The sequence below is a fragment of the Hyla sarda genome, chromosome 2 (genome assembly GCF_029499605.1).
Source record: "Hyla sarda isolate aHylSar1 chromosome 2, aHylSar1.hap1, whole genome shotgun sequence".
Taxonomy (NCBI): Eukaryota; Metazoa; Chordata; class Amphibia; order Anura; family Hylidae; genus Hyla; species Hyla sarda.
The window spans coordinates 383673524-383699345 of NC_079190.1; the positions used below are offsets into that span (position 1 = coordinate 383673524).

Sequence of the window (25822 nt, forward strand, 5' to 3'; positions counted from 1 at the left end):
AGCATCCCCTTCAAAAGGAACTGTGACACTGCAGGCATTATGTTATAGAGCAAGAGGAGCTGAGAAGACTGATTTATGACTGTATGGGAAAATTTCCAGGATAACATGATATTTTTTCATGTATATCTCTGCTTATTCTGGGATAAGTAGTCATGTGGGTGGTGCTAATTAGTGACTGACATATCTTTGTATAAGTGTGCATATAGAGAGCTGTATCCCACTGAGCTCCACCCACAACACTACTTAGACTATTAGACTAGAATGAGCAGAGAATTACATGAAAAAATCTAAAAGTGATATTGACAGCTTTTCCAACAACACTATAAATCAATCTGATCAGCTCCTCCTGATCTATAATATGCTGCCTGTAGACTGGACTGCATAAAGTAGAATATATTGCAAAATATCTACAATGTCTGGTCATTTTAGGCAATGTACTCTGATCATACTAAACAAAATTTCCTCATATGTGATCAGTGTGAAAACTACAAATATTTCAAACAGTTTTATTAGTTTTGGCAGTAGTTACTTGGCTCTGGTTGCTGCAATGTTGTTTACAGTGCTCAAATTCATGAACACCTTAGTTTAAACCAAGGGTAGGCCATTGAAGGGGTAGCATCAGAGTTAATGGTGGATTTATATCTAAACACAGAACACAATCAATCAAATATTTTCACATGTCTCTACAACATTGTCAAAGGTCTTTCTAAAGTGACATCCAGTTGTCAACTCATTCTTTCATTTTTTAGGAGGAATGACACTACACGGAGTTATAAGAAAAAAAGTTTCAGTGTTATTATGTCATGAAGAATACAAGCACTTACTTAAAGGAGTACTCCGGAGAAAAAAAATGTTGTCAAATCAACTGGTGCAAGAAAGTTATACAGATTTGTACATTTATTGTACATTTGTACTTCTATTTAAAAATCTTAATCCTTCCAGTACTTATCAGCTGCTATATGCTATATGTTCCAGAGGAAGTTTAATAGTTCTTTCCAATCTGATCACAGTGCTCTCTGATGTCACCTCTCTCCATGTCCGGAACTGTTCAGTGCAGGAGGGGTACTCGGGCACTCCAGGAAGCACAATTTATCCCCTATCCACAGAATAGGGGTCCAAACCACTGAGAAACAAGCAAACCCCCCCCCCCTCGCCACCCTGTATAGGTACCGGCTTTCACCAATCAACATATACTACCAAGCGTCACCTTCAGAGACTAGCGACAGCCTGCTCAGCCAATAACCGGCTAAGACAAAGGTGGGTCCGGAGTGCTCAGGGGAGAAGCTACTGAATGGTAAAAGTTCAACTTGAGAGGTGGGCACATACAGGTGATCGTGATCAGACACTTAGCCACCATCCTGTGGATAGAAGATAAGTTGTGTTCCCTGCAGTACCCTTTTAAACATGCTTATCAGGAGCAAAGCATGCGTTAAAAGGGCATTCAAATTAAGGTCAAAACTTAATTTTGAGTAAATAATATGAACCTTTAGGGACAAACTACTCATAGGTATAATACCCAAAACATGAAAAGGATCTTGTGTTTGTAAGCTTTTTAATATTTACTAGCATTTCACAAACCAGTCTTTAGTATAATTCTGCTGGTGATCGGGCACCCAGAATATATTAAGAGGAGCACGCCTCTAAATAAATCTGGCATATCCTTGGCTTCCCCCTGCACCCAGACTGAAATTTTCACCAGCTAGTTTAGATTTCAGTTAATAACTCCCCTCACCAGGTCTGGACCGATCAGGACCACCATGGTGTCCCATTTACTTTCCCTGATGATGTGTTCCTGGCTCTTCTGCTGAAGTTTCAAATACACGGCAGAAAATTACTGAAGCTACAGTGAGTCCAGAACACCATCAACAAAGCCAGGAGAGTGTGTCATCAGCAGAAGTATACACGACGACTGGGGTGTCCTAGTGCACTAGTACTGGACCGAGCAAGATTGTGAAGGGTCCCAGCAGTTGGACCCCTACGATCAGACACTTATACCTTATCCTGGGGATAGAAAATAAGTTGTGTTCCCTGGAGTAGTTCCCCTTTAAACATGCTTATCAGGAGTAAAGCACATGTTAAGGGGCATTCATATTAAAGCCAAAACTTAATTTGGGTATATAATATGAACTTTTAGGGGCCATTAAAGGAATACTGTAGTGGAATATAACTTATCCCCTATCCTTCAGATAAGTAAGAGATCGTGAGGGGGGGGTCCGACCGCTGATTTCCCCCCCCCCCCCCCCGATCTCCTGTATGAGGCCACGGCAGTCTGCAGGAAGGAGGTGTTCTGTCCCCGCTTGATGCAGCGGCCGACACCCCCCTCCATGTATCCCATAGAGATACATGGAGAGGGCGTGGCTTCCTGCTGGGGACAGCTTCGCGGTTCCAGCAGACTTCCGCTGTCCTGTACAGGAGATCGCAGGGGGCCCCAGCGGTCGAATCCCCACGATTTCTAACTTATATCCTATCCTTCAGATAGGGGATAAATTATACTCCATTACAGTACTCCTTTAACGCAAATTAATTTTTTGTTTGCCTACAATGCAAATAACAAATTAGGCATAAAAATCTGATGTATAGAATCATGCTATATACAACTGTAATATGAACCACATTTACTATTACTATGCGGAGCAGAATCTAGCCCCCTGCATCATATTTGATTTTCATTGTTGCCTCTGAAGAAACTAGTATCATTCCAGAAAGTAGTATCAAACAACAATGCTTAAGTGGAATTAATCTTTTGGAAACAAAGCTGATTTTCTGTATCAATGAAGGAAATAAACCCAATGTCCACATCCCCCTCTTTTCTTTGTCACACACGGACATCCGTTGTTCTAAGTGAAACCAGTGTTGCATATACTGTCTGTGTGAGTCAGCCTGTACTTACGTGTTCTGTGATCACTGTTGCATTCTGCAAGCTACAGAACTTACTGAAACAGAAACACAGCAAAACTGGTATGTGCCAATAATACAACAAGTCTTATCTGACTGAGATAACATGTCACTTGATATAAGAATAAGAACTACATAGGTCATATCTCCATAAACAACCTCTCATACTTTGCCTTAAAGCTATTTGTGTATTTGCAAGCTTTCTAAAATGTATTTGCATTTAAAAAAATGGCCTTAAAGGAGTAGTCCAGTTTAAAAAATGTTATCCCCTATCAACAGGATAGGGTATAAGTTAGGGCTGGGCGGTATGACCAAATGTGTGTATCACTGTATTTTTGTAACTTTTGGCAGTTCCACGGTATATAACGGTATTTCCTCCTCCTCCCCCCCCCAAATTAATTATCAGCCCAGCACTGCGCTGTCCCCATCGGGGTACTACTCACGTCACCCGCAAGCGCTGCCCTCCTCGTCCTCCTGTTTGTTGCGGCCGCCGGCACTGACACTCTATACTGTGCGGTATCCCTATGCCCGGGCTGCAAAAGGTAAACAAAATAAACTAATGCATGTTCTGATATCGGCCTTACGCTGGGGACGGAAACATCGGACAGCCGTCAGCCTATCACCGGCCGCAGCGATGCTCTGCCTCGGCCGGTGATAGGCTGAGCCCACTGTCATGTAAGAGGCCGGCTTCTAACATGACAGTGGGCTCAGCCTATCACCGACTGACGGCTGTCCGACGTTCCCGTCCCCAGGAAGCAGATGAGGCCGGTACCGGACCAACGAGAGGTGAGTTAAAGTTTATTTTGTTTGTTTTTTTGCAGCCCGGGCATAGGGATACCGCACAGTATAGAGTGTCAGCGCCGGCGGCCGCAACAAACAGGAGGATGAGGAAGGCAGCACTTGCGGGTGACATGTGATTATTTACCCCGATGGGGACAGCGCAGCGCTGGCCTGATAATTCATTAATTCCCAAGGGGGAGGGGCCAAACTGGTATTGCGGTATGGGTTAAAATTTATATCGTGCAGCACAAAAATTTCAGTATTCGGTATGAACCGGTATACCGCCCCGCCCTAGTATAAGTGTCAGACCACGGAGGTCTGACCGCTGGGACCAGTAGACAGACCTGCCGCGATCTGACACTTAACCCCTATCATGTGGACAGGGGATATGTTTTTTTTAAACTGGACTAGTCCTTTAACCACTTAAGGACGCAGCCCATTTGGGCCTTAAGGACGCAGACAATTTAATTTTTACGTTTTAGTTTTTTTCCTCCTCGCCTTCAAAAAATCATAACTCTTTTATATTTTCATCCACAGATTAGTATGAGGGCTTGTTTTTTGCGCAACCAGTTGTGCATTGTAATGCCATCACTCACTTTACCATTAAATGTATGGCGCAACCAAAAAAATACTATTTGTGTGGTGAAATTAAAAAGAAAACCGCAATTTTGCTAATTTTGGAAGGTTTTGTTTTCACGTCGTACAATTTACGGTAAAAATGACATGTTCTTTATTCTTTGGGTCAATATGATTAAAATAATACCGATGATAACATACTTTTCTATTACTGTTGCACTTAAAAAAAATCACAAACTTTTTAACCAAATTAGTATGTTTAAAATCCCCCTATTTTGAAGACCTATAACTTTTTCATTTTTCTGTATAAGTGGCAGTATGAGGGCTCATTTTTTGCGCCGTGATCTGTACTTTTATTGATACCATATTTGCTTATATAGAACTTTTAATTAATTTTTTATTAATTTTTTGGGGAATAAAATGTTATAAAAAAACATCTATTTTGGACTTTTTTTTTATTTTTACGTTCACGCTGTTCACTGTACGGTATCATTAACATTTTATTTTAATAGTTCAGATATTTACGCACGCGGCGATACCAAATATGTATATAAAAAAATTTGAACACTTTTTGGGGTGAAATAGGGAAAATAGGACAATTTACATTTTTATTGGGGGAGGAGGTTTTTCACATTTTTTTAACTTTATTTTTTTACTTTTATTTTTACACTTTAATAGTTCCTATAGGGGACTATTTATAGCAATCACTTGATTGCTAATCCTGTTCAGTGCTATGTATAGGACACAGCACTGATCAGGGTTATTGGTTATCTTCTGCTCTGGTCTGCGGGAAGGCAGATCAGAGCAGAAGACGCCGGGAAGGCAGCGGAGGCAGGTGAGGGGACCTCCGGGCCGCCATGTTGGAGGATCGGATCGCTGCGGCAGCGCTGCGGGCGATCCGATCATCCATTTTAGTGACCACGATGCTGCAGATGCCGTGATCTGTATTGAGAAGATTTCTTTGTGAAATTCCAGTTTCACAAACTGTAAAATATCAAACTAGAGCATACTCACCTCACCGGGTCTGAACCGCTCAGGACCACCGTGGTGTCCAATTCACTTCCCCTGACAATGTGCTTACTGGTCTTTCTGCTGATGTTCTTAACACACGGCAGCCAATCTCTGAAGCTACAGTATGTTCAGAACACAGTCAACAAAGCCAGGAGAGTACAGAACCTTTTGTATGGTAGAGTTCAGTAATATCATATTACTAACTTCCGCATTTATGGCATAGAATGTGTTGTGATGGGTCCACGCGAGGGCTCTATACGCAGTAGACTGTTGGAGCGAGAGGCATTTTGGCCGTATACAGTGGGGATCAAAAGTTTGGGCACCCCAGGAAAAAACTTGCATTAATGTGCTTAAAGAAGCCAAGGAAAGATGGAAAAATCTCCAAAAGGCATCAAATTACAGATTAGACATTCTTATAATATGTCAACAAAAGTTAGATTTTATTTCCATCATTTACACTTTCAAAATAACAGAAAACAAAAAAATGGCGTCTGCAAAAGTTTGGGCACCCTGCAGAATTTATAGCATGCACTGCCCCCTTTGCAAAGCTGAGACCTGCCAGTGTCATGGATTGTTCTCAATCATCATCTGGGAAGACCAGGTGATGTCAATCTCAAAGGTTTTAAATGCCCAGACTCATCTGACCTTGCCCCAACAATCAGCACCATGGGTTCTTCTAAGCAGGTGTCTAGAAATCTGAAACTGAAAATAGTTGACGCTCACAAAGCTGGAGAAGGCTATAAGAAGATAGCAAAACGTTTTCAGATGTCAATATCCTCTGTTCGGAATGTAATTAAGAAATGGCAGTCATCAGGAACAGTGGAAGTTAAAGCAAGATCTGGAAGACCAAGAAAAATATCAGACAGAACAGCTCGCAGGATTGTGAGAAAAACTATTCAAAACCCACGTTTGACTTCACAATCCCTCCAGAAAGATCTGGCAGACACTGGAGTTGTAGTACACTATTCCACTATAAAAGAGATACTTGTACAAATATGGTCTTCATGGAAAGAGTCATCAGAAGAAAACCTCTTCTACATCCTCACCACAAAAAGCAGCATTTGAAATTTGCAAATGAACATATAGACAAGCCTGATTTATTTTTGAAACAAGTTCTGTGGACCTATGAGGTTAAAATTTATCTTTTTGGCCGGAATGAGCAAAGGTACGTTTGGAGAAGAAGGGGAACAGAATTTAATGAAAAGAACCTCTGTCCAACTGTTAAGCATGGGGGTGGATCAATCATGCTTTGGGGTTGTATTGCAGCCAGTGGCACAGGGAACATCTCATGAGTAGAAGGCAAAATGGATTCAATAAAATTTTTGCTAATTTTGGATGCTAACTTGATGCCATCTGTGAAAAAGATTAAGTTAAAGAGAGGGTGGCTTCTACAAATGGATAATGATCATAAACACACCTCGAAATCCACGGGGGATTACATCAAGAGGCGTAAACTGAAGGTTTTGCCATGGCCTTCACAATCTCCTGACCTCAACATAATTGAAAATGTATGGATAAATCTTAAAAGAGCAGCGCGTGACAGACAGCCCATAAATCTCAAAGAACTGGAAGACTTTTGTAGGGAAGAATGGGCAAAGATACCTCAAACAAGAATTGAATTAAAAGCATTTACAAACTGTGATACTTGCCAAAGGGGGCAGTACAAGATATTAACTCTGCAGGGTGTCCAAACTTTTGCAGATGCCATTTTTTTGTTTTCTGTTATTTTGAAAGTGTAAATGATGGAAAAAAATCTAACTTTTGTTGACATATTATAAGAATGTCTAATCTGTAATTTGATGCCTTTTGGGGATTTTTCCATCTTTCCTTGGCTTCTTTATGCACATTAATACAAATTTTTACCTGGGGTGCCCAAATTTTTGATCCCCACTGTACACTGGGCACTCATTCACTGCAGGGAATGAACCTGTGGCATGAGCTCCTGTTTCATTATTAGTCTCTCCTTTCACTGCATACCACCCTTCCATGTATTTGTACACATTGTAGTTGTTGTTTTTTCATTTTTTTTAATACTGTACATGAAATAATGTACGCTAGCATGTGTTAGTATTTGAGATCTGTGTTCACTTCACTGTTTTTAGCATTTTATACATTGTGGTTAGGTGAGCTAGAAAGACTTTCTTGCACATTGTGAGCATTCACAGCAGGGCTGTAAATCACAGAAATCTGGTTTTCCTCAAATTGGTTACATTTTCAAATTAATTTCTAATAAAGAATGAACCCTCGGTTTGTTGACTGCTTAGTTTTTGTAACAGAACCACAGGTTGTAGCCATGCTGAGGCCACTACTTATGAATGTACCCTTAAAGGAAATCTGTCATCAGAATCACCCGCACTAAACCTGTTACACAGGCTTGTAGTGCGGGTGATCCTGATTAAAACGCTCCTTACCTGGTTAAAAATGGTTGAGCGCTTCTTAAGATATCTATATTTTTAGTTTTCTGTTATTCCCTGGCTTGGGACTCAGTGGGAGGTGTTATCATCTGGGACTCGGCCACACGTCATTATAGCTGGGCAGAGCTGCCGCCCGGCTCATGAATATTCATGAACTTATCCTCGTAGTCTAACTCCTTTTTCTAGGTCTGGTGGGGAGGGCCGCGAGGATAAGTTCATGAATATTCAAGAGCCGGGCGGCAGCTCCGCCCAGCTACAATGACGTGTGGCCGAGTCCCAGATGATAACACCTCCCACTGAGTCCCAAGCCAGGGAATAACAGAAAACTAAAAATATAGATATCTGAAGAACAGCTGAACCATTTTTAACCAGGTAAGGAGCATTTTAATCAGGATCACCCGCACTACAAGCCTGTGTAACAGGTTTAGTAAGGGTGATTCTGATGACAGATTTCCTTTAACAATATATGTCATAAAAGCCAGGAGAGAAAGGAAGCATACTGACCCCTGGTTATGATCTCCTGCCTACCACATTTTCCATATACTCCAGTGGAGATATAGTTACGTACCAAAGAAGCCACCTTTCATTAAAGTACATTGAGAATGTACTGGAACTGCAAATGAGATTCTGGTGATATTTGCATAAAGATGCAGAGTGACCCCCCAGAATCAATTTACCTGGTGGGTCTTATGCACCCCAGTCTGACACTGGAAACCTGAATTTTAATTTAAGCCATAAACTTTAAGTTCAATAGCTTTAAGTTCAAAAGTAAAAAAAAAAAATTTAAAAAATGTTTTCGGGGTTTTTGTGTTCATCATCTGTCAAAACAATAGGAAACACCAATGTAATACAAATTCTTTGTACTATAACTCTGTTGAGTATAACGTGGACTTGCCAAACTTAACCTTTGTTGATGGTGTCTACATCTTGTCCCCATTAACATACTTCATGCTTAACTGATTTTTCCTACAGCATGAAGACTCGATAAATTGGTCATACAATTGAGTGTCTTTAAAAAATGGAATCCAGTCTGCAGCCTAGATATCTGATGAATGTGATTATATTTCATTATCTATCACCCCAACTAGTGAGATGTGATGTACTTTTTAGTATTAGATCTTATGAGCCTGCTTTATCTAATGTAAATGGAATAGGATAGATATTTCAAGAGCAGCTTCTGAGGGGGATTCCTTTCTGTCGATATTGTCCATGACATGACATCTGTTTATTTTTTATTCACTAACATGTTAAAATGAAAAGTCCCCAGCACTAACCCCTTAGGTTCTGTTATCCAGACCATCTCCTGCTTACGGCATTTATTACAAAATGTTGTTGTCAAGTCTTCAGCCAATTCTCTGGAGCACATATGCTCTAACTGATCTGCTTAAGCAAGCATATTAAAAGAAAAAATATGCCTGGCTGGAGAACACATGTTTAAATCTTGGAGGTCTGTAATATAAATCCGCTTTTATTCGATCAGTACAGTGCTAACTATACAGTTCTCTCCCTTGTCTTTACAGGTGGTTTACTACCAGCCACCCACTCAACAAAGTATACAACAGTGTGTTACTCACACAGGCAACAGTCTCCTTTTTGAGGCTACAAACCTCCAGATTTAAACTGTCATTGGTACAGTTTCCTCACAGCCTTACTTGCAGACTGACTTTCATCTAGTTTTAAAGCCCATTGACAAGCTGTCTACAGCACCAGTGCTGATCTGGGCTGGTCTGAAAATCTAGCCCAGTAAGGGGATGCCTTTAATGCCATAAAAATTCAGGCTCGATAACAGGATTTACCAAGGTCTCTAGCAAGCCAAGTCTCCATATCTTATCCAGCTTTCCCTTTTCCTAAAACCTGATAAAACATAGATCCCTAATTCCTGTTACTAGTATTTATTTAGTATATTATTTACATCAAGATAAAAAGGTTTAATCTTCTCAATATGAATTTGACTCTGTTATGTACCTGAAGACAATTGCTCTTCTTTTCCAGGATAGCACATTTTTTTGTGAGCTGCTTTATATAATTTATTTGTGTTATTCTAAACACAGCTGTCTGTAAACCATTGGAAGCAAAATAATAATAATAATAGTTTCCTAGGAAAACAGGAAAAAAGGCTCATCATAAAGGTGCTCTGAAAATAAGCTACAAAAAAGTAATGTTTTGTTGTTCAGAACTGGAAAACAAGTTAACTCATATACGTATTTATTTTACAATGAAACCTCTTTAAGACAACCACCCATAATTGCATTAAAAATGGTCTTCAAGGGGGGGGGGGGGATTTCCCAATGAAAATTGCCCATATGCATAGCAAATAATAGACCAGAAAATCTTTCCCAGCACATCTCATCTGGATAAAGGGGTGGTCTTCTCAAAGCGGTGGTTTCTTTTTTTTTTTTCATTTTTTTTTTCAGAGAATGTCAGTCACAGTTTAACTGTATTTACATGATTCCATAGGTTCTGAAATAATGAAAAGTAGGTCCAAGAAATGGAACTTTTGGTTTTTTTATTACTTAAAAAAATAAGAGGATTTAAAAATAATACAAAGTTTCTCCCAACGGCCCCCCCACAGAACTGAGCACTATTGCATATATACATTGCAGTGGTGCTTAAAGGAAAACTCCAGCAAAAGTTAACTTAGCCCCTATCCACAGGATAGGGGATAAGTAGCTGATTGCGGGGGGTCCGACCACTGGGAACCCTCCCGATCTCCGGGACTGGACCTGACTCTCTCTGTACCATAGATTGCACACCCTTCATTCATTTCTATGGGAGCGCCGATGATGGCTGAGTGCTGTACTTGGGTCTTTTCAGAACTCCCATAGAAATTAATGGAGATGTGCTCCTCACTGAGCGCTGGGTCCCATGCCTTAGATCACAAGGGGTCCACAGCGGTCCTGTGGACAGGGGATAAGTAAATTTTGCCGAAGTTCTCCTTTAAGTCTATACATGAGCCCCCTTTAATACAGCCGTTGCAATGTATAGGATACCCAAGAAGGTTTTTTCACTGCTGCAATGTCACATATGTGACCAGACCTCAGCCACAGCAAAAAAGCCTTTTTCATAAAGGAAAAACATTGTCTGAGAAGTCTGGCAGAGGCTTACCACCCTCTCCCTATTTAGAACACCCGCACGCTAATCTGAATGTGCATATATATGATAAAATGTAAAGGAATAGCAATCAGTAGAATGAGCGTTCATCAGACCGCTATCTACAGGGAATAGGTAACTTTTTAGTCTATTCGTTTCACTAGTCTGGGCGAGACACAGATGTGTAAGGCAATGAAATCTATGTAAAGACAGCTTTACCTCAAATGCCCAGGCATCATGAACTTCTGAAACGGTTACATCCTTAGTTGTGAATGTTGCCAGCAGCCCACATATGTAGGGGCAATCTAAAAGAATAGTGAGTAATATCAAGAAAATACAAATATACAGAAGGAGTTTACAAGGAACTGGCTAGTAAGAGCAATGGAATGTCTGGGGGACGAAATAGTTATCACTATATGAAGAATAGGAGGGTGGGAGAGATAAGCCTTTAAGTTTCTGCTACATTTGTTTCTGAAGCCACAAGATAGACAAAAAATTGTGAATTTTGACAACGAGGAGAAACATTATCCCCTCAGACCCACAACAATGTCACCAGAAGGATTGGAGGAGCTGAACTGTAAGTTTAAAGATTTAACACAGGCTCTATCATCTCAAGGCTACTAGTAAGAATTGTACTTATGTCACACTGTAGATACAAGGTATGTAAAGGGGTATTCCAGACCCTAAAAACGTATCATGTATCTAATCAGGGAATTACAGAGGTCACAATACCACCCCCCAATCAGACACTTATCCCCAAACCGTGGACAGTGGGAAATATATTTTTAGGGGCTGAAATACCCCTAGGCTACCAGGTCAGCTTGTATTTACATACATGTAGAGTGAAAACATTGTTAAAGCTAGAAGCGCTCAAGGTGGCTAAATAAAGAGTAACAGTGGTGCTGATCTTTTCCAATTTGGTCCCCGGTACAATTTGGTCTATCTGTGCTCATTTTGGAACACAATAGTAGAAAAAAGAAAAATGGGGCCTAGTGTAGAATGTTTCAGAAGGTGCAAAAAATGTATTCTGTATTAATTACATTCACCCAATTAAGGAAATAGTTCTGCATATGTAGCAAGATGGTAAGGGGGGAAGATTTATAAGACCATGGGCAGAGGAACAGTGGAGCAGCCGACTGCTTCTTTCATTTAAAAAAAAAAAAGTTTTTTTAAGGTAACATTTCAGTTAATACATCATTAACACTAATATTCAACAGCTTATATTTCGGTCAGCTTCCTTGTTGCTATGGACTACTCTCTCAGTAACCCCACCTCAATACCCCTCACTGTTTTCCAGCACAGGTAGCTGCTCCTAGGACATTCCTAATTAGGCCTAAAACACAGTCCCCCAGAACCCTCCAGGCCACTTTACATGCCCACAGGGCAACCAAATTTCATTTATACAAGCCAAATCAATGCAACCACAGGCTCCCCCCAAGTTCTAGTACCCTATGGCTAAATCTCCACAGGTAATACAGACTGGAGACTGTGTTCCTAGTCCTACTTCTCAAAGATGTTTCTACATCTTGATTGGAGTCACATGTGATTAATTCTGTTGATTGGACAGGATTTGGAAAGACACAGCCCTGTATATATACAGTGGGGCAAAAAAAAAAGTATTTAGTCTGCCACCAATTGTGCAAGTTCTTCCCCTTAAAAGATGATAGAGACCTGTAATTTTCATCATAGGTATACCTCAACTATAAGAGACATAATAACAAAACAAACCCATAAAATCACATTGTCTGATTTTTAGAATTTATTTGCAGATTATGGTGGAAAATAAGTATTTGGTCAATAACAAAAGTTCATCTCAATACTTTGTTATATACCCTTTGTTGGCAATGACAGAGGTCAAACGTTATCACACACTGTTGCTGGCATTTTGGCCCATTGCTCCATGCTGATCTCCTCTAGAGCAGTGATGTTTTGGGGCTGTGGCTGGGCAACCCTGACTTTCAACTCCCTCCAAAGGTTTTCTATGGGGTTGAGATCTGTAGACTGGATAGTCCACTCCAGGACCTTGAAATGCTTCTCACGAAGCCACTTCTTTGTTGCCCGAGTGGTGTGTTTGTGATCATTGTCATGCTGAAAGAGCCAGCCAAGCTTCATCTTCAATGCCCTTGCTGATGGAAGGAGGTCTTTACTCAAAATCTCACAATAGATGGCCCCATTCATTCTTTCTTTTACACGGATCAGTCATACTGGTCATAGGCGTGTGCAGCCTATTGCATTAAGGTGTGCACCCTAAAGCACAAACTCACGCCACACATGTGCGTGTATATATATATATATATATATATATATATATATATACACACACACACACATAGTTAGAATAGTTCCCCCACATTACGTTGGTAGTACAGTTCCCCCACATTAGGTTGGCAGTACAGTTCCCCGACATTAGGTTGGCAGTACAGTTGCCCCACATTAGGTGCAGTACAGTTCCCCCACATTAGGTGCAGTACAGTTCCCCCACATTAGGTGCAGTATAAGTCCCCGCACATTAGGTTGGCAGTACAGTTCCCCCACATTAGGTTGGCAGTACAGTTCCCCCACATTAGGTTGGCAGTACAGTTCCCCCACATTAGGTGAAGTACAGTTCCCCCACATTAGGTGAAGTACAGTTCCCCCACATTAGGTGCAGTACAGTTCCCCCACATTAGGTGCAGTATAGTTTCCCACATTAGGTGCAGTATAGTTCCCCCTTGATTAGGTGCAGTACAGTTACTCCACATTAGGTACAGTATAGTTTCCCCACATTAGGTAGAGCATAGTTCCCCACATTAGGTGCAGCATAGTTCCCCACATTAGGTGCAGAATAGTTCTCCACATTAGGTGCAGAATAGTTCTCCACATTAGGTACAGTATAGTTCCCCCCACATTAGGTGCAGTATAGTTCCTCCACATTAGGTGCAGTATATTTCCCCCACATTAGGTGCAGTATAGTTCACCCACATTAGGTGCAGTATAGTTCCCCACAGACACACAGCCTTCAGCCATATACAGTGTATGGCTGGAGGTTGTATGTCTGTGTACTGCCCCACTTCAGTGTTCCGACCACTGCTTCTCCGGTGCGCACGCCTATGATCCAGGTCCCTTAGCAGGAAAACAGCCCCAAAGCATGGTTTTTCCACCCCCATGCTTCACAGTAGGCATGGTGTTCTTTTGATGCAAATCAGCATTCTTTCTCCTCCAAACAAGACAGGTTGAGTTTTTACTAAAAAGTTCTACTTTGGTTTCATCTGACCATATGACATTCTCCCAATACTCTTCTGGATCATTCAAATGCTCTATAGCAAACTTCAGATGGGCCCGGACATGTACTGGTTTCAGCAGGGGGACACGTCTGGCACTGCATGATTTGAGTCCCTGGCGTCGTAGTGTGTTACTGATGGTAGCCTTTGTTACTTTAATACCAGCTTTCTGCAGGTCATTCACTAGGTCCCCCCCCCCCCCCCCCCCCCCGTTTTGTTCTGGGATTTTTGCTCATCGTTCTTGTGATAATTTTGACACCACGGGGTGAGATCTTGCGTGGAGCCCCAGATCAAGGGAGATTATCAGTGGTCTTGTATGTGTTACGCCTAGCGCTCCGGGTCCCCGCTCCTCCCCGGAGCGCTCACGGCGCCTTTCTCCCTGCAGCTCCCCGGTCAGCGCTGACCGGGAGCGCTGCCCTGTCATGGCCGTTGGGGATGCGATTCGCACAGCGGGACGCGCCCGCTCGCGAATCGCATCCCAGGTCACTTACCCGTTCCCGTCTCCTGCGGTCATGTGCTGGCGCGCGCGGCTCCGCTCTCTAGGGCGCGCGCGCGCCAGCTCCCTGAGACTTAAAGGGCCAGTGCACCAATGATTGGTGCCTGGCCCAATTAGCTTAATTGGTTCCCATCTGTTTCCTGGCTATATCTAGTCTCCTCCCTTGCACTCCCTTGCCGGATCTTGTTGCCTTAGTGCCAGTGAAAGCGTTCTTGTGTGTTTATACCCTGTGTACCAGTACCTTTGCTATCTCCCTTGACTACGAACCTTGCCGCCTGCCCCCGACCTTCTGCTACGTCCGACCTTGCTACTGCCTACTCCCTTGTACCTCGCCTATCTTCTGTATCTTCAGCAGCCAGAGAGGTGAGCCATTGCTAGTGGATACGACCTGGTCACTACCGCCGCAGCAAGACCATCCCGCTTTGCGGCGGGCTCTGGTGAAAACCTGTAGTGTCTTAGAACCGGTCCACTAGCACGGTCCTCGCTATCCCTCTCTGGCACAGAGGATCCACCTCCTGCCAGCCGGCATCGTGACAGTAGATCCGGCCATGGATCCCGCTGAGGTTCCCCTGCCAGTTGCCTCTGATATCACCACGGTGGTCGCCCAGCAAGCCCGACAGATCGCCCATCTAACCCACCAGATGTCAGAAATGTCCACCATTGTGCACCAACTTCAGTCGCAACTTCACCAGCAATCATCTCCTCCGCCAGCTCCTGCACCCCTTCCGCAGCGAGTGGCCACTCCTAGCCTCCGCCTGTCTTTGCCGGACAAATTTAATGGGGACTCTAAGTTTTGTCGTGGCTTCCTTTCCCAATGTTCCCTGCATCTGGAGATGATGTCGGATCAGTTTCCTACTGAAAGGTCTAAGGTGGCTTTCGTAGTCAGCCTTCTGTCTGGAAAAGCCCTGTCATGGGCCACACCGCTCTGGGACCGTGATGACCCCGTCACTGCCTCTGTACACTCCTTCTTCTCGGAAATTCGAAGTGTCTTTGAGGAACCTGCCCGAGCCTCTTCTGCTGAGACTGCCCTGCTGAACCTGGTCCAGGGTAATTCCTCCGTTGGCGAGTACGCCATACAATTCCGTACTCTTGCTTCTGAACTTTCCTGGAATAATGAGGCTCTCTGCGCGACCTTTAAAAAAGGCCTATCCAGCAACATTAAAGATGTTCTGGCCGCACGAGAGACTCCTGCTAGCCTGCATGAACTCATTCATCTAGCCACTCGCATTGACATGCGTTTTTCTGAGAGGCATCAAGAGCTCCGCCAGGAAAAAGACTTAGATCTCTGGCCACCTCTCCCACAGTCTCCACTGCAATCTGCGCCTAGGCCTCCCGCCGAGGAGGCCATGCAAGTGGATCGGTCTCGCCTGACCCTGGAAGAGAGGAATCGCCGTAAGGAAGAGAATCTTTGTTTGTACTGTGCCAGTACTGAACATTTTCTGGTGGATTGCCCAATCCGTCCTCCACGTCTGGGAAACGCACGCTCACACTCAGCTCTCGTGGGTGTGGCGTCTCTTGATGCCAAGTCGGCTTCTCCACGTCTCACGGTACCTGTTCGGATTTCCACTTCAGCCAGCTCTCCCCTCTCAGCCGTGGCCTGTCTGGACTCTGGAGCTTCTGGGAATTTTATTCGGGAGTCCTTTGTGAATAAATTCCATATTCCGGTGACCCGTCTTGTCAAGCCACTCCGCATCTCCGCGGTCAACGGAGCCAGGTTGGACTGTACCATACGTTTCCGCACGGAGCCCCTTCTTATGAGCATCGGATCTCATCACGAGAGGATTGAACTTTTGGTCCTCCCCAATTGCACCTCGGAAATTCTCCTTGGACTTCCCTGGCTTCAACTTCATTCCCCAACCCTGGATTGGTCCACTGGGGAGATCAAGAGTTGGGGGTCCTCTTGTGCCAAGAACTGTCTAAAACCGGTTCCCAGTAACCCTTGCCGTAACTCTGTGGTTCCTCCTGTATCCGGTCCCCCTAAGGTCATTAAGGACTCTGCCTGCCACAGGAAATGCCCCTCCCCCCCTCCCAGGCAAGCTTCTGTGTCCCCTCATGGCCCTCGTCCTGGTGTCACACTGCCCCGTGCCAGGTCTCGCCCTCTGCCCTCTCTCCCCATTCCTACTCCTGCGGTTCTGCCTGCCGTTGAGGAATCCCTCCTTCCTTTCCCGGTGTCCTCATCCCAGGGGAGGCAGTTACCCGATAAAGAGAAGGGGAGACCTAAGGGGGGGGGTACTGTTACGCCTAGCGCTCCGGGTCCCCGCTCCTCCCCGGAGCGCTCACGGCGCCTTTCTCCCTGCAGCTCCCCGGTCAGCGCTGACCGGGAGCGCTGCCCTGTCATGGCCGTTGGGGATGCGATTCGCACAGCGGGACGCGCCCGCTCGCGAATCGCATCCCAGGTCACTTACCCGTTCCCGTCTCCTGCGGTCATGTGCTGGCGCGCGCGGCTCCGCTCTCTAGGGCGCGCGCGCGCCAGCTCCCTGAGACTTAAAGGGCCAGTGCACCAATGATTGGTGCCTGGCCCAATTAGCTTAATTGGTTCCCATCTGTTTCCTGGCTATATCTAGTCTCCTCCCTTGCACTCCCTTGCCGGATCTTGTTGCCTTAGTGCCAGTGAAAGCGTTCTTGTGTGTTTATACCCTGTGTACCAGTACCTTTGCTATCTCCCTTGACTACGAACCTTGCCGCCTGCCCCCGACCTTCTGCTACGTCCGACCTTGCTACTGCCTACTCCCTTGTACCTCGCCTATCTTCTGTATCTTCAGCAGCCAGAGAGGTGAGCCGTTGCTAGTGGATACGACCTGGTCACTACCGCCGCAGCAAGACCATCCCGCTTTGCGGCGGGCTCTGGTGAAAACCTGTAGTGTCTTAGAACCGGTCCACTAGCACGGTCCTCGCTATCCCTCTCTGGCACAGAGGATCCACCTCCTGCCAGCCGGCATCGTGACAGTATGTCTTCCATTTTCTGATAATTTCTCAGTTGATTTACTTCACACCAACCTGCTTGCCTATTGCAGATTCAGTCTTCTCAGCCTGGTGCAGATGTACAATTTTGTTTATGGTGTCCTTCGACAACTCTTTGGTCTTGGCCATAGTGGAGTTTGGAGTGTGACTGTTTGAGGTTGTGGACAGGTGTCTTTAATACTGGTAACAAGTTTAAACAGGTGCCATTAATACAGGTAATGAGGGGAGGACTCTTAAAGAAATTACAGGTCTGTGAGAGCAAGAAATATTGCTTGTTTGTAGATGACCAAATACTAATTTACCATCATAATTTGCAAATAAATTCTTTAAAAATCAGACAATGTGATTTTATGGATTATATTTTTTCTCATTATGTCTCTCATAGTTGAGGTATACCTATGATGAAAATTACAGGCCTCTCTCATCTTTTTAAGTGGGAGAACTTGCACAATTGGTGGTTGACTAAATACTTTTTTGCCCCACTGTATGATGTCACAGCTGACAAGCCATGAGCTGGAAAGAACTGCTCGCAAAGTTTAAAGACAGGGCTGCCCTGAAGGTTTCCAAGAGCAAAGTGGTCCACATAATTCTTAAATGGAAGAAGTTTGAAACAACCAGGACTTTCTGGCTGGTTTCCCCACCAAACTAATTAATCGAGAAGATTATTGGTAAGAGAGATGACCAAGAACCCAATAATCACTCCGGCTGAACCTCAAGGATCCTGTGAGCAGATGGAGAAAACTTCCAGAAGGTCAACCATTAGTGCTGCACTGCTGTTTGGGCTTTATGGCAAAGTGGCAAAAAAAGAAACTATGATAGCCAAACTGAAATTTGCACACAAAAAAACACCTACAAGACTATCAGACTGTAAGAAACAAGATTCTCTGGTCTGATGAAATCAAGACGGAACTTCTTAGCTTCAATTCTAAACATCATGTCTGGAGGCACTCTTTATCATCTGCCCAATACCATGCCTGCAGTAGAGCATGGGGGTGGAAGCATCATGCTCTGGCAGTTGGTAGGACAAAGAGACTGATCATGGTTGAGGGAATGCTGAATTGAGTAGAGTACGGAGATATTCTTAATAAACCTGATCAAAAGTGCTCTGGACCTCAGACTGGGCCAAAAGTTCACCTTCCAAGACAACTATCACAAAGCCGAGACAACACAGGAGTGGCTTAGAGACAACAGGGTAAATGTCTGAGAGTGGCCCAGCCAAAACCCTCACTTGAATCCAATCCAACATCTCCGGAGATACAAGAAAATGGTTTCCACTGGATCTGCAGAGAAGAATGGCATAAAACCTTGTGGTATCATCCCAAAGAAGACTGATGGCTGTAATAACTGGTTCTTTATCAAAGTATTGAGTAAAGGGCCTGAATACTTGTGTCCATGCAATATTTAAGTTTTCAGTAAATTTGCAAAGATTTCTAACATTCTGTTTTCCTTTGTCATTATGGGGTACTGAGTGCAGAATGACAGGGGGATACTTTTATTTTTTTATTTTAGCACAAGGCTGCAACATAACAAAATGTGTAAAAATAATTCAAAGGGGTACTCTGCCCCTAGACATCTTATCCCCTATCTACAGGATAGGGGATAAGATGTCTGATGGCAGGGGTCCCGCCACTGGGGACCCCCCCATGATCTCGGCTGCGGCACCCCAGACTTTCAGTGCATGGAGCAAACTTCGCCCCGTGCCGGATGACTGGCGATGCGGGGCGGAGGCTCGTGATGTCACGGCCCTGCCCAGAACGTGACATATTGGCCATGCCCCCTTCAATGCAAGTCTATGGGAGGGGGCATGATGGTAAGAGCCTCAGTGCTCTGGCGCTGCACCCGACGCTCTAAACGAACGCCGGGTGCAGCAGGGAGATCGCGAGGGTCCCCAGTGGCGGGACCCCTGCGATCAGACATCTTATCCCGTATCCAAAGGATAGGGGATAAGATGTCTAGAGGCGGAGTACTCTTTTAAAGGGTCTGAAGACTTTGTGAATGCATTGTACTCACAGCTTTATATATTGAAAGCAAGTAGTAAATATCTAAGCAATAGCTTAGAGTACATACTGTATGTGTATTTTTCCCTAGTGCGCATGTTTGTATATGCTTAAAGTGATCTTGTGATAGTTGTATGCCCACATGTTTATTATGAATGACTGAATAAATGAATCTATTGGTAGATTATCCTCAAGGCATGTGCATAGTATCAGTCAGACAGCTCACAAAGCAACCAATGCAGAATATTTAGTTTTAAGAAGACCCACACTTCAAGCTTGATGCATTATATACACAGTGGCATATACAGAAAAAAAAAGTCCAGTGGTAAAGATCGAAATGGGCCCCATTGTGTTATCACAGTTTTGCTACCCTAAGAATAGAGGAGAGTTTTTCCCTGCACATCAACACCACCAAGTATCATGGACATGAGACCAAGTAAGGCTGGGCCCCCTCTCCCAAGGTCCCCATAGCAGCATCTATAGTATGTATGCCTTCTTATATATGCACCTCTGCTATAAGCAGCAATGCCTCATATAATATAGGCAGCACTACATATAATCTACATGTTTTGGACAGGTGACAGAAAAAGGCACTACTTTTTCATAGACTCAAAAAGAGAGTATCACATGCATGTATGTTCCAAGCTTCGAGCTGAAAGACAATAAAAGACAGATGAAATTGCATGTCTTCAAAAGTCTCTTTAGAAAACAATGGCAGCATTCATCTGTATTGTCATATACCAGTTAAAGGGGTACTCTGCCCCTAGACATCTTATCCCCTATCCAAAGGCTAGGGGATAAGATGTCTGATCGCAGGGGTCCCACCGCTGGGGACCCCCGCAATCTTGGCTGTGGCACCCCAGACATCCGATGCACGGAGAGAACTTTGCTCAGTGCCAGATGGAGATGCGGGCAGAGGCTTGTTACATCACAGCCACGCCCCCTCAATGCAAGTCCCCCAACCCCCAGCCATGGACTTGCATTGAGGGGATGTGACCATGATATCATAAGCCTCTAGCACTGCACCCAATGCTCTAAACAAATGCCAGGAGCAGCAGGGAGATTGCGGGGGTCCCACCACTGGGGACGCCCTTTGGATTGGGGATAAGATGTCTAGGGACAGAGTGCATTTCAGCAGCATCTGATACATTATAATATTCTGAAATTTGAAAATAATTTCAAAAGTTACAGTATGTGAAAAGTGCCAGATGCACACATTGCCCTGATGGTCGGAGACTCACCTGGACATACACATATATCTGTACTAACAAATACAGGATACTATTATACAAAATAAAACAAATATTTGCTTTACACAGGTCGAAACTTGGGTATGGCTGGAATCACACACAAGTATAAGACTTTCCTTTATATTTCCCATGCCTTTTAGATACACTCATGCATGTATTACGATCCAGCATAATTATTTAGTGTTTGGAAAGACAGTTTAAACTCCTTCAGTTTAATGTTTTACTTTTGAGGTTATTATTTCAATATCCTGTATTTATTCTGTGTAACAAATGTGTTCCTAACATTTCAATAACTCTGTCTAATGTGTCAGTATTCCTTTAAGATCCCTCCTCCCTTTGAGTGGTGTGACATCACTTGCACCTGATGCAGATATAAAGGACAGGTGCAAGGATCCGTTACACACTGGCCAGTCTCAGACAGCAAGCTTGAAGGCGCAAGTTGAAAACTTACCATCTGTTATCTCAAGGATATTCTATTTGGGCTAACCTGGGCAGTGGTCCAGAGAGAACAGTCAGCCAGGGACAGATCACGAGAGAGCACCAGGAGGTACTGAACAATACCAAGGCGTAACCCTCAACAAGACTGAAGGATTGCAGGAGCCACCACTAAAGAGCTCTGAACTGGAAAGAAATAAACAGAGGAAACTCATTCAACAAGAGAAAATTATTCCCTATACAGAACATTTTTCGGTGGTGAGTGCTCATTTGTAACAAAAAGGGAAATAATTAAGAGGGAATCATTTCCAGGAGTGTAGAGACTCAGCTGCGCTTCTGTGAAAATAAGAATTTTGTCTCGATTTTGACACTTCTCGACTGGCATCATGTCTATGGGACTTGAGATCCTAGGTGTAGCCCTGTCCGTTATCGGATGGCTTGGTGCTGTTGTTTCCTGTGCACTTCCTATGTGGAAGGTGACTGCCTTCATCGGCAACAACATTGTGGTGGCCCAGATTATCTGGGAAGGACTGTGGATGAATTGCGTAGTTCAGAGCACTGGTCAAATGCAATGTAAAGTCTATGATTCATTGCTTGCGCTTCCTCAAGATCTACAAGCTGCTCGGGCCATGATGGTCGTCTCCATCGTCATAGCTGTACTTGGAGTCCTCATCTCCATCATTGGAGCCAAGTGCACCAACTGCGTGCAGGATGAGTCAGCAAAGGCCAAGATTATGATTGTATCAGGGGTTATTTTTATCCTTTCAGGACTTATGACCCTCATCCCTGTTTCCTGGTCAGCAAATGCAATTATTCGTGACTTCTATAACCCCCTAGTGATGGATGCTCAAAAGAGGGAGTTGGGGGCTTCCATGTACATAGGGTGGGCAGCTGCAGCCCTTCTAATGCTTGGAGGTGCCATGCTCTGCTGTACTTGCCCACCAAAACAAGAGAAATACCCTGCATCAAGAGTGGCTTATTCAGCAGCCAGGTCCACAAATCCTGGATATGACCGAAAAGACTATGTTTAAATGGAAAACAACTCTTAGACAGTTTCATGAATTATGTGACCAGAGGGGGCTTCTGACAAAAGAGATCACTGACTTACAGCCCAACATGTACAAAGTTTCTTCTGTAAGCTGTAGTGTTTTATATAACATATATTATAAACAGCATTGTCTCCAAATGTGTATGTGCATGTACGTGAGTATTCAAGGTCCGTGAATGGTTTTCCTCCATTGTCGTGGCATTGGTAGATTATTCTTGAACTGGGAGGGGCAGTCTCTCCTGGCAGAGATGAGGTGGCCTAAGTCATGTGTAACTCTTTCCATACCAAGATGCTTATTGTACTTACACAATGTATTTCTAAAAGTCAATGGACTGCAGCTGCAGGGTCAGCTGGGAAACTCACCTGCGCGTACTATAAGCATCAGGTCCTTAGCTAACTGTAAACAGAGAGAATATTTCTCTTATAATCACTGAAGACAATGTATATAGCTTTTTTTTATTTGTTATATATATGAAAATATTATTTCTATTAAACAGCTTATTATACCACAAAAAAAAAAGCATTTTATTTATCCAATTGCACAGACTTATCAATTGTATCATTTTTAATAACTCGTAAATTTTTATACTGGTAGTAAACCAGGACTGGCTGCATGCTGACATTCACAACTTTTAGAAATCTACAATTTGCCAAAGCAAACATGTAGATGCGGTTGCAAATCTCCAGAGCATTTCCCAAAGAGAACAATAGACACTTATAGCAAATGCATGTTGTAGGCCTGATTGTAGAGCCTTGTGTAGCTTTGGTCTTTAGAAGTATTATTGGTCCGATGCACAATTTCAAAGTTTGACAAAATCATCTGTAATAAAGGTTAAATTATAGGCTTTACTGATACTATCGGCAAATACTTCTTGGCTTCAGGTTCCTCTTGTCCTTTGTCCACTCCCCCCTCCTCCTTGGTCTTTCTAAAACATTCATGCTCGGCTGGAATTTGAGCCTTTTCATCTTGCTTTTAATTTCCTTCTAGTTATGGTTTATTGTGTGTTTGTATATGTTTGTCTGTAATTGATTTTCTACATCTCCCCTAGAAAGCTTTTCTAACTTTTTTCATGTTTTTCTTACAGCTCTGTGAATTATATGGAGGTTAAGTTAGGTAGATAAATGACAAACTTGTTAATAAATAACATGCAAAGCATTCCCACAAACAATTTCACTGCCGCAGTGACCTGCACTCATACGAGTCACTGGCTATCTTCATAAGGTAGGGTCACGGAATTGACATTTGATTAATTTACAGGTTTACATGGCCCTTCTGTAGTAGATCTCCAGTGGTAAATTCCAGTCTGGTGTAAGGTTGAAGCCCATGAACGTAATTCGAGAGGAGGATTTAGTTAACAAAAGGGATTTAGTATTTGCATTTCCCCTGTGTACTTTGACATGGACATAATAGAAGGTGTGCAGGTTTTATTAACAGGTTTTATTATTAGCACGGGACACAAAGCCTAATATAAGCCTGCTGAGATTCCGTTTTTTTCAATATATGAAGGGCTTTGTACTAGTGTTGATACAAATCTACAGTTACTTAGGTTATTGCTGCAATATTTCAAAACATTTTTGGTCACTGGCTAAATATAAGGTTGCAAGAAAAAAAAGCATTGAAATCCTTAAAGGAGGAAAACAATTTAAAGGAGTACTCCACTGCTCAGCGTTTGGAACAAACTGTTCCGAATGCTGGAGCCGGCGTCGGGAGCTTGTGACGTCATAGCCCTGCACCCTCATAATGTCACGCCCCGCCTCCTCAATTCAAGTCTATGGGAGGGGGTGTGACAGCACGAGCTCTTGGCGCTGCCTCCAGCGTTTGGAACAGTTTGTTCCAAACGCTGAGCAGTGGAGTACCCCTTTAAAAAATGTAACTTTAACCTTAATAATATGATACTGAGATGATGATCCCCACTTAGGCATGGTAAAGAGCTGAACATTCTCTAAAATCGTAATGAAATACAAAAATGCAAATAAATAAATAATCTAATGTGAACAAGACTCTGCTACAAAGTTCTTAAGAGAAAAACACATAGGACTTTATAGCCACAATGAGCCTTGGTTTTTATGTAATATAGCAATAGTAAAAAGAAGTTAAATGTGACATACATGGATTTTTTTATTTCGGTGTTGTCCTTGTATAATAGGAGAAATGTTATTAAAAAAAAATGGCCTCACAAAAGCACTTCATGAATGGGTGTATAGGACACAGCAGACAAAATAAAGATAGGTTGCACCTAAATAATACTTTTGGAAGGCAGAATTTCTATGTGTACTGACCATTTCAAGGTTTACTCGCAAATGTTTTGTTTTACACTGTTTTTAAAACATGCATCATTAGGTTGTGTTCACACCGTGCAGTTTTGGTGCTTTGCTTTTTTTTTATAAAAATTAAACAGTATCAAGTATTCCTGTATACATTTCCTACCTATATGATGAACCTCACATGAAAACTCTAAAACTGCCCTGTGTGAACACAGCCTATCATATTTGGCACTGGAAAGATAAATAAAATAACATTCTGTAAACTAATCAGCAGACTACTGCTCAAAAACAGCGCCGGGTGACAAATCTCACCTCTCTAGTGTATTTATTTATACAAGAGCTGATGAAATTGTACCTAATACCAGGAAAAACTGGAATGTGAGGACATTTTTGTGAGTGCTGAGATTGTCACATGTTAAGGTTTGGAGCATTAACTGTATATCTTTGTGTATCTTATATAACTGATATCTTTGTATATCTTATTGTGAAACTACAGTTTGTTTTACATTTTTAAGTTAACTTTTCAATAAAAAAAAATATGCTCCTGTATGTGTAGTTTCGGCTTTGTGGTGCACACAGACCTTTTTGTTTCAATTCCCCCGTTGAATGCAAAGGAGAACAAAGGACATAGATCAAGCTACGGAGATACAATCTCACATGTCTAATTACATGTAATGATAATATGTGTCCATATATTGGATAACAAAGTAAGGTACTTTATGGCAAGTCCAAATAAATATAAAGCAAAAAAGGTGAAGACATTATTTCTGAAACAAGAATCATATTAGGGTTAAAAAGTAAACAAGGCACTTTCAGCTTTTTTCACATTACTTTCTACTTTTACCCACCCCAAAACAAAATCTGACTATTATAAAATACAGAGAGAGGATTCCTTAGTTCAGAGAAGTTAAAATATGAACCTTTTTCTTTCTTCATAATTATAAAAAAAATATTCAAATGAAACACCGATGCATTTTGAATTGTTAAAGTTCTTATTCATAATACACAGCACAGCTTTTACCCCTTAGGGGCTCTTTCACCTAAAAGAGAATTTTCGTTTGTGCAGTTTCGTTTTTTTCCTCCTCCCCTTCTAAAAATCATAACACCTACAGACCCATATAAGAGCTTGTTTTTTGCGTCAACAATTGTACTTTGTAATGAACACTTATTTTATAATATAACCTGCGGCGAAACAAAAAAAAATTATTTGTGGGGTGAAACGAAAAAAAGAAACACCATTTTGTAAATTTGGGGGGCTCCCGTTTCTACGCAGTTCACTTTTCAGTAAAAATGACACCTTATCATTATTCTGTAGGTCCATACGGTTACAAGAATATCCAATTT

The 25822-nt window shown here is 42.8% G+C and overlaps 1 protein-coding gene and 1 long non-coding RNA gene across 2 annotated transcripts in view; one reads left to right on the forward strand and one right to left on the reverse strand.

The window, feature by feature from the left end:
• Positions 1 to 25822, reverse strand: part of LOC130356688 (uncharacterized) — a 214754-nt gene that overhangs the window by 80464 nt on the left and 108468 nt on the right. The gene's annotated exons all lie outside the window — the stretch shown is intronic.
• LOC130356685 (claudin-4-like) lies at positions 21110 to 24596 on the forward strand. Its single transcript, XM_056558537.1, is given in 2 exon segments — positions 21110 to 22148; positions 22150 to 24596. Coding segments are annotated over 2 exon segments (837 nt in total). The 5' UTR covers positions 21110 to 21551; the 3' UTR covers positions 22390 to 24596.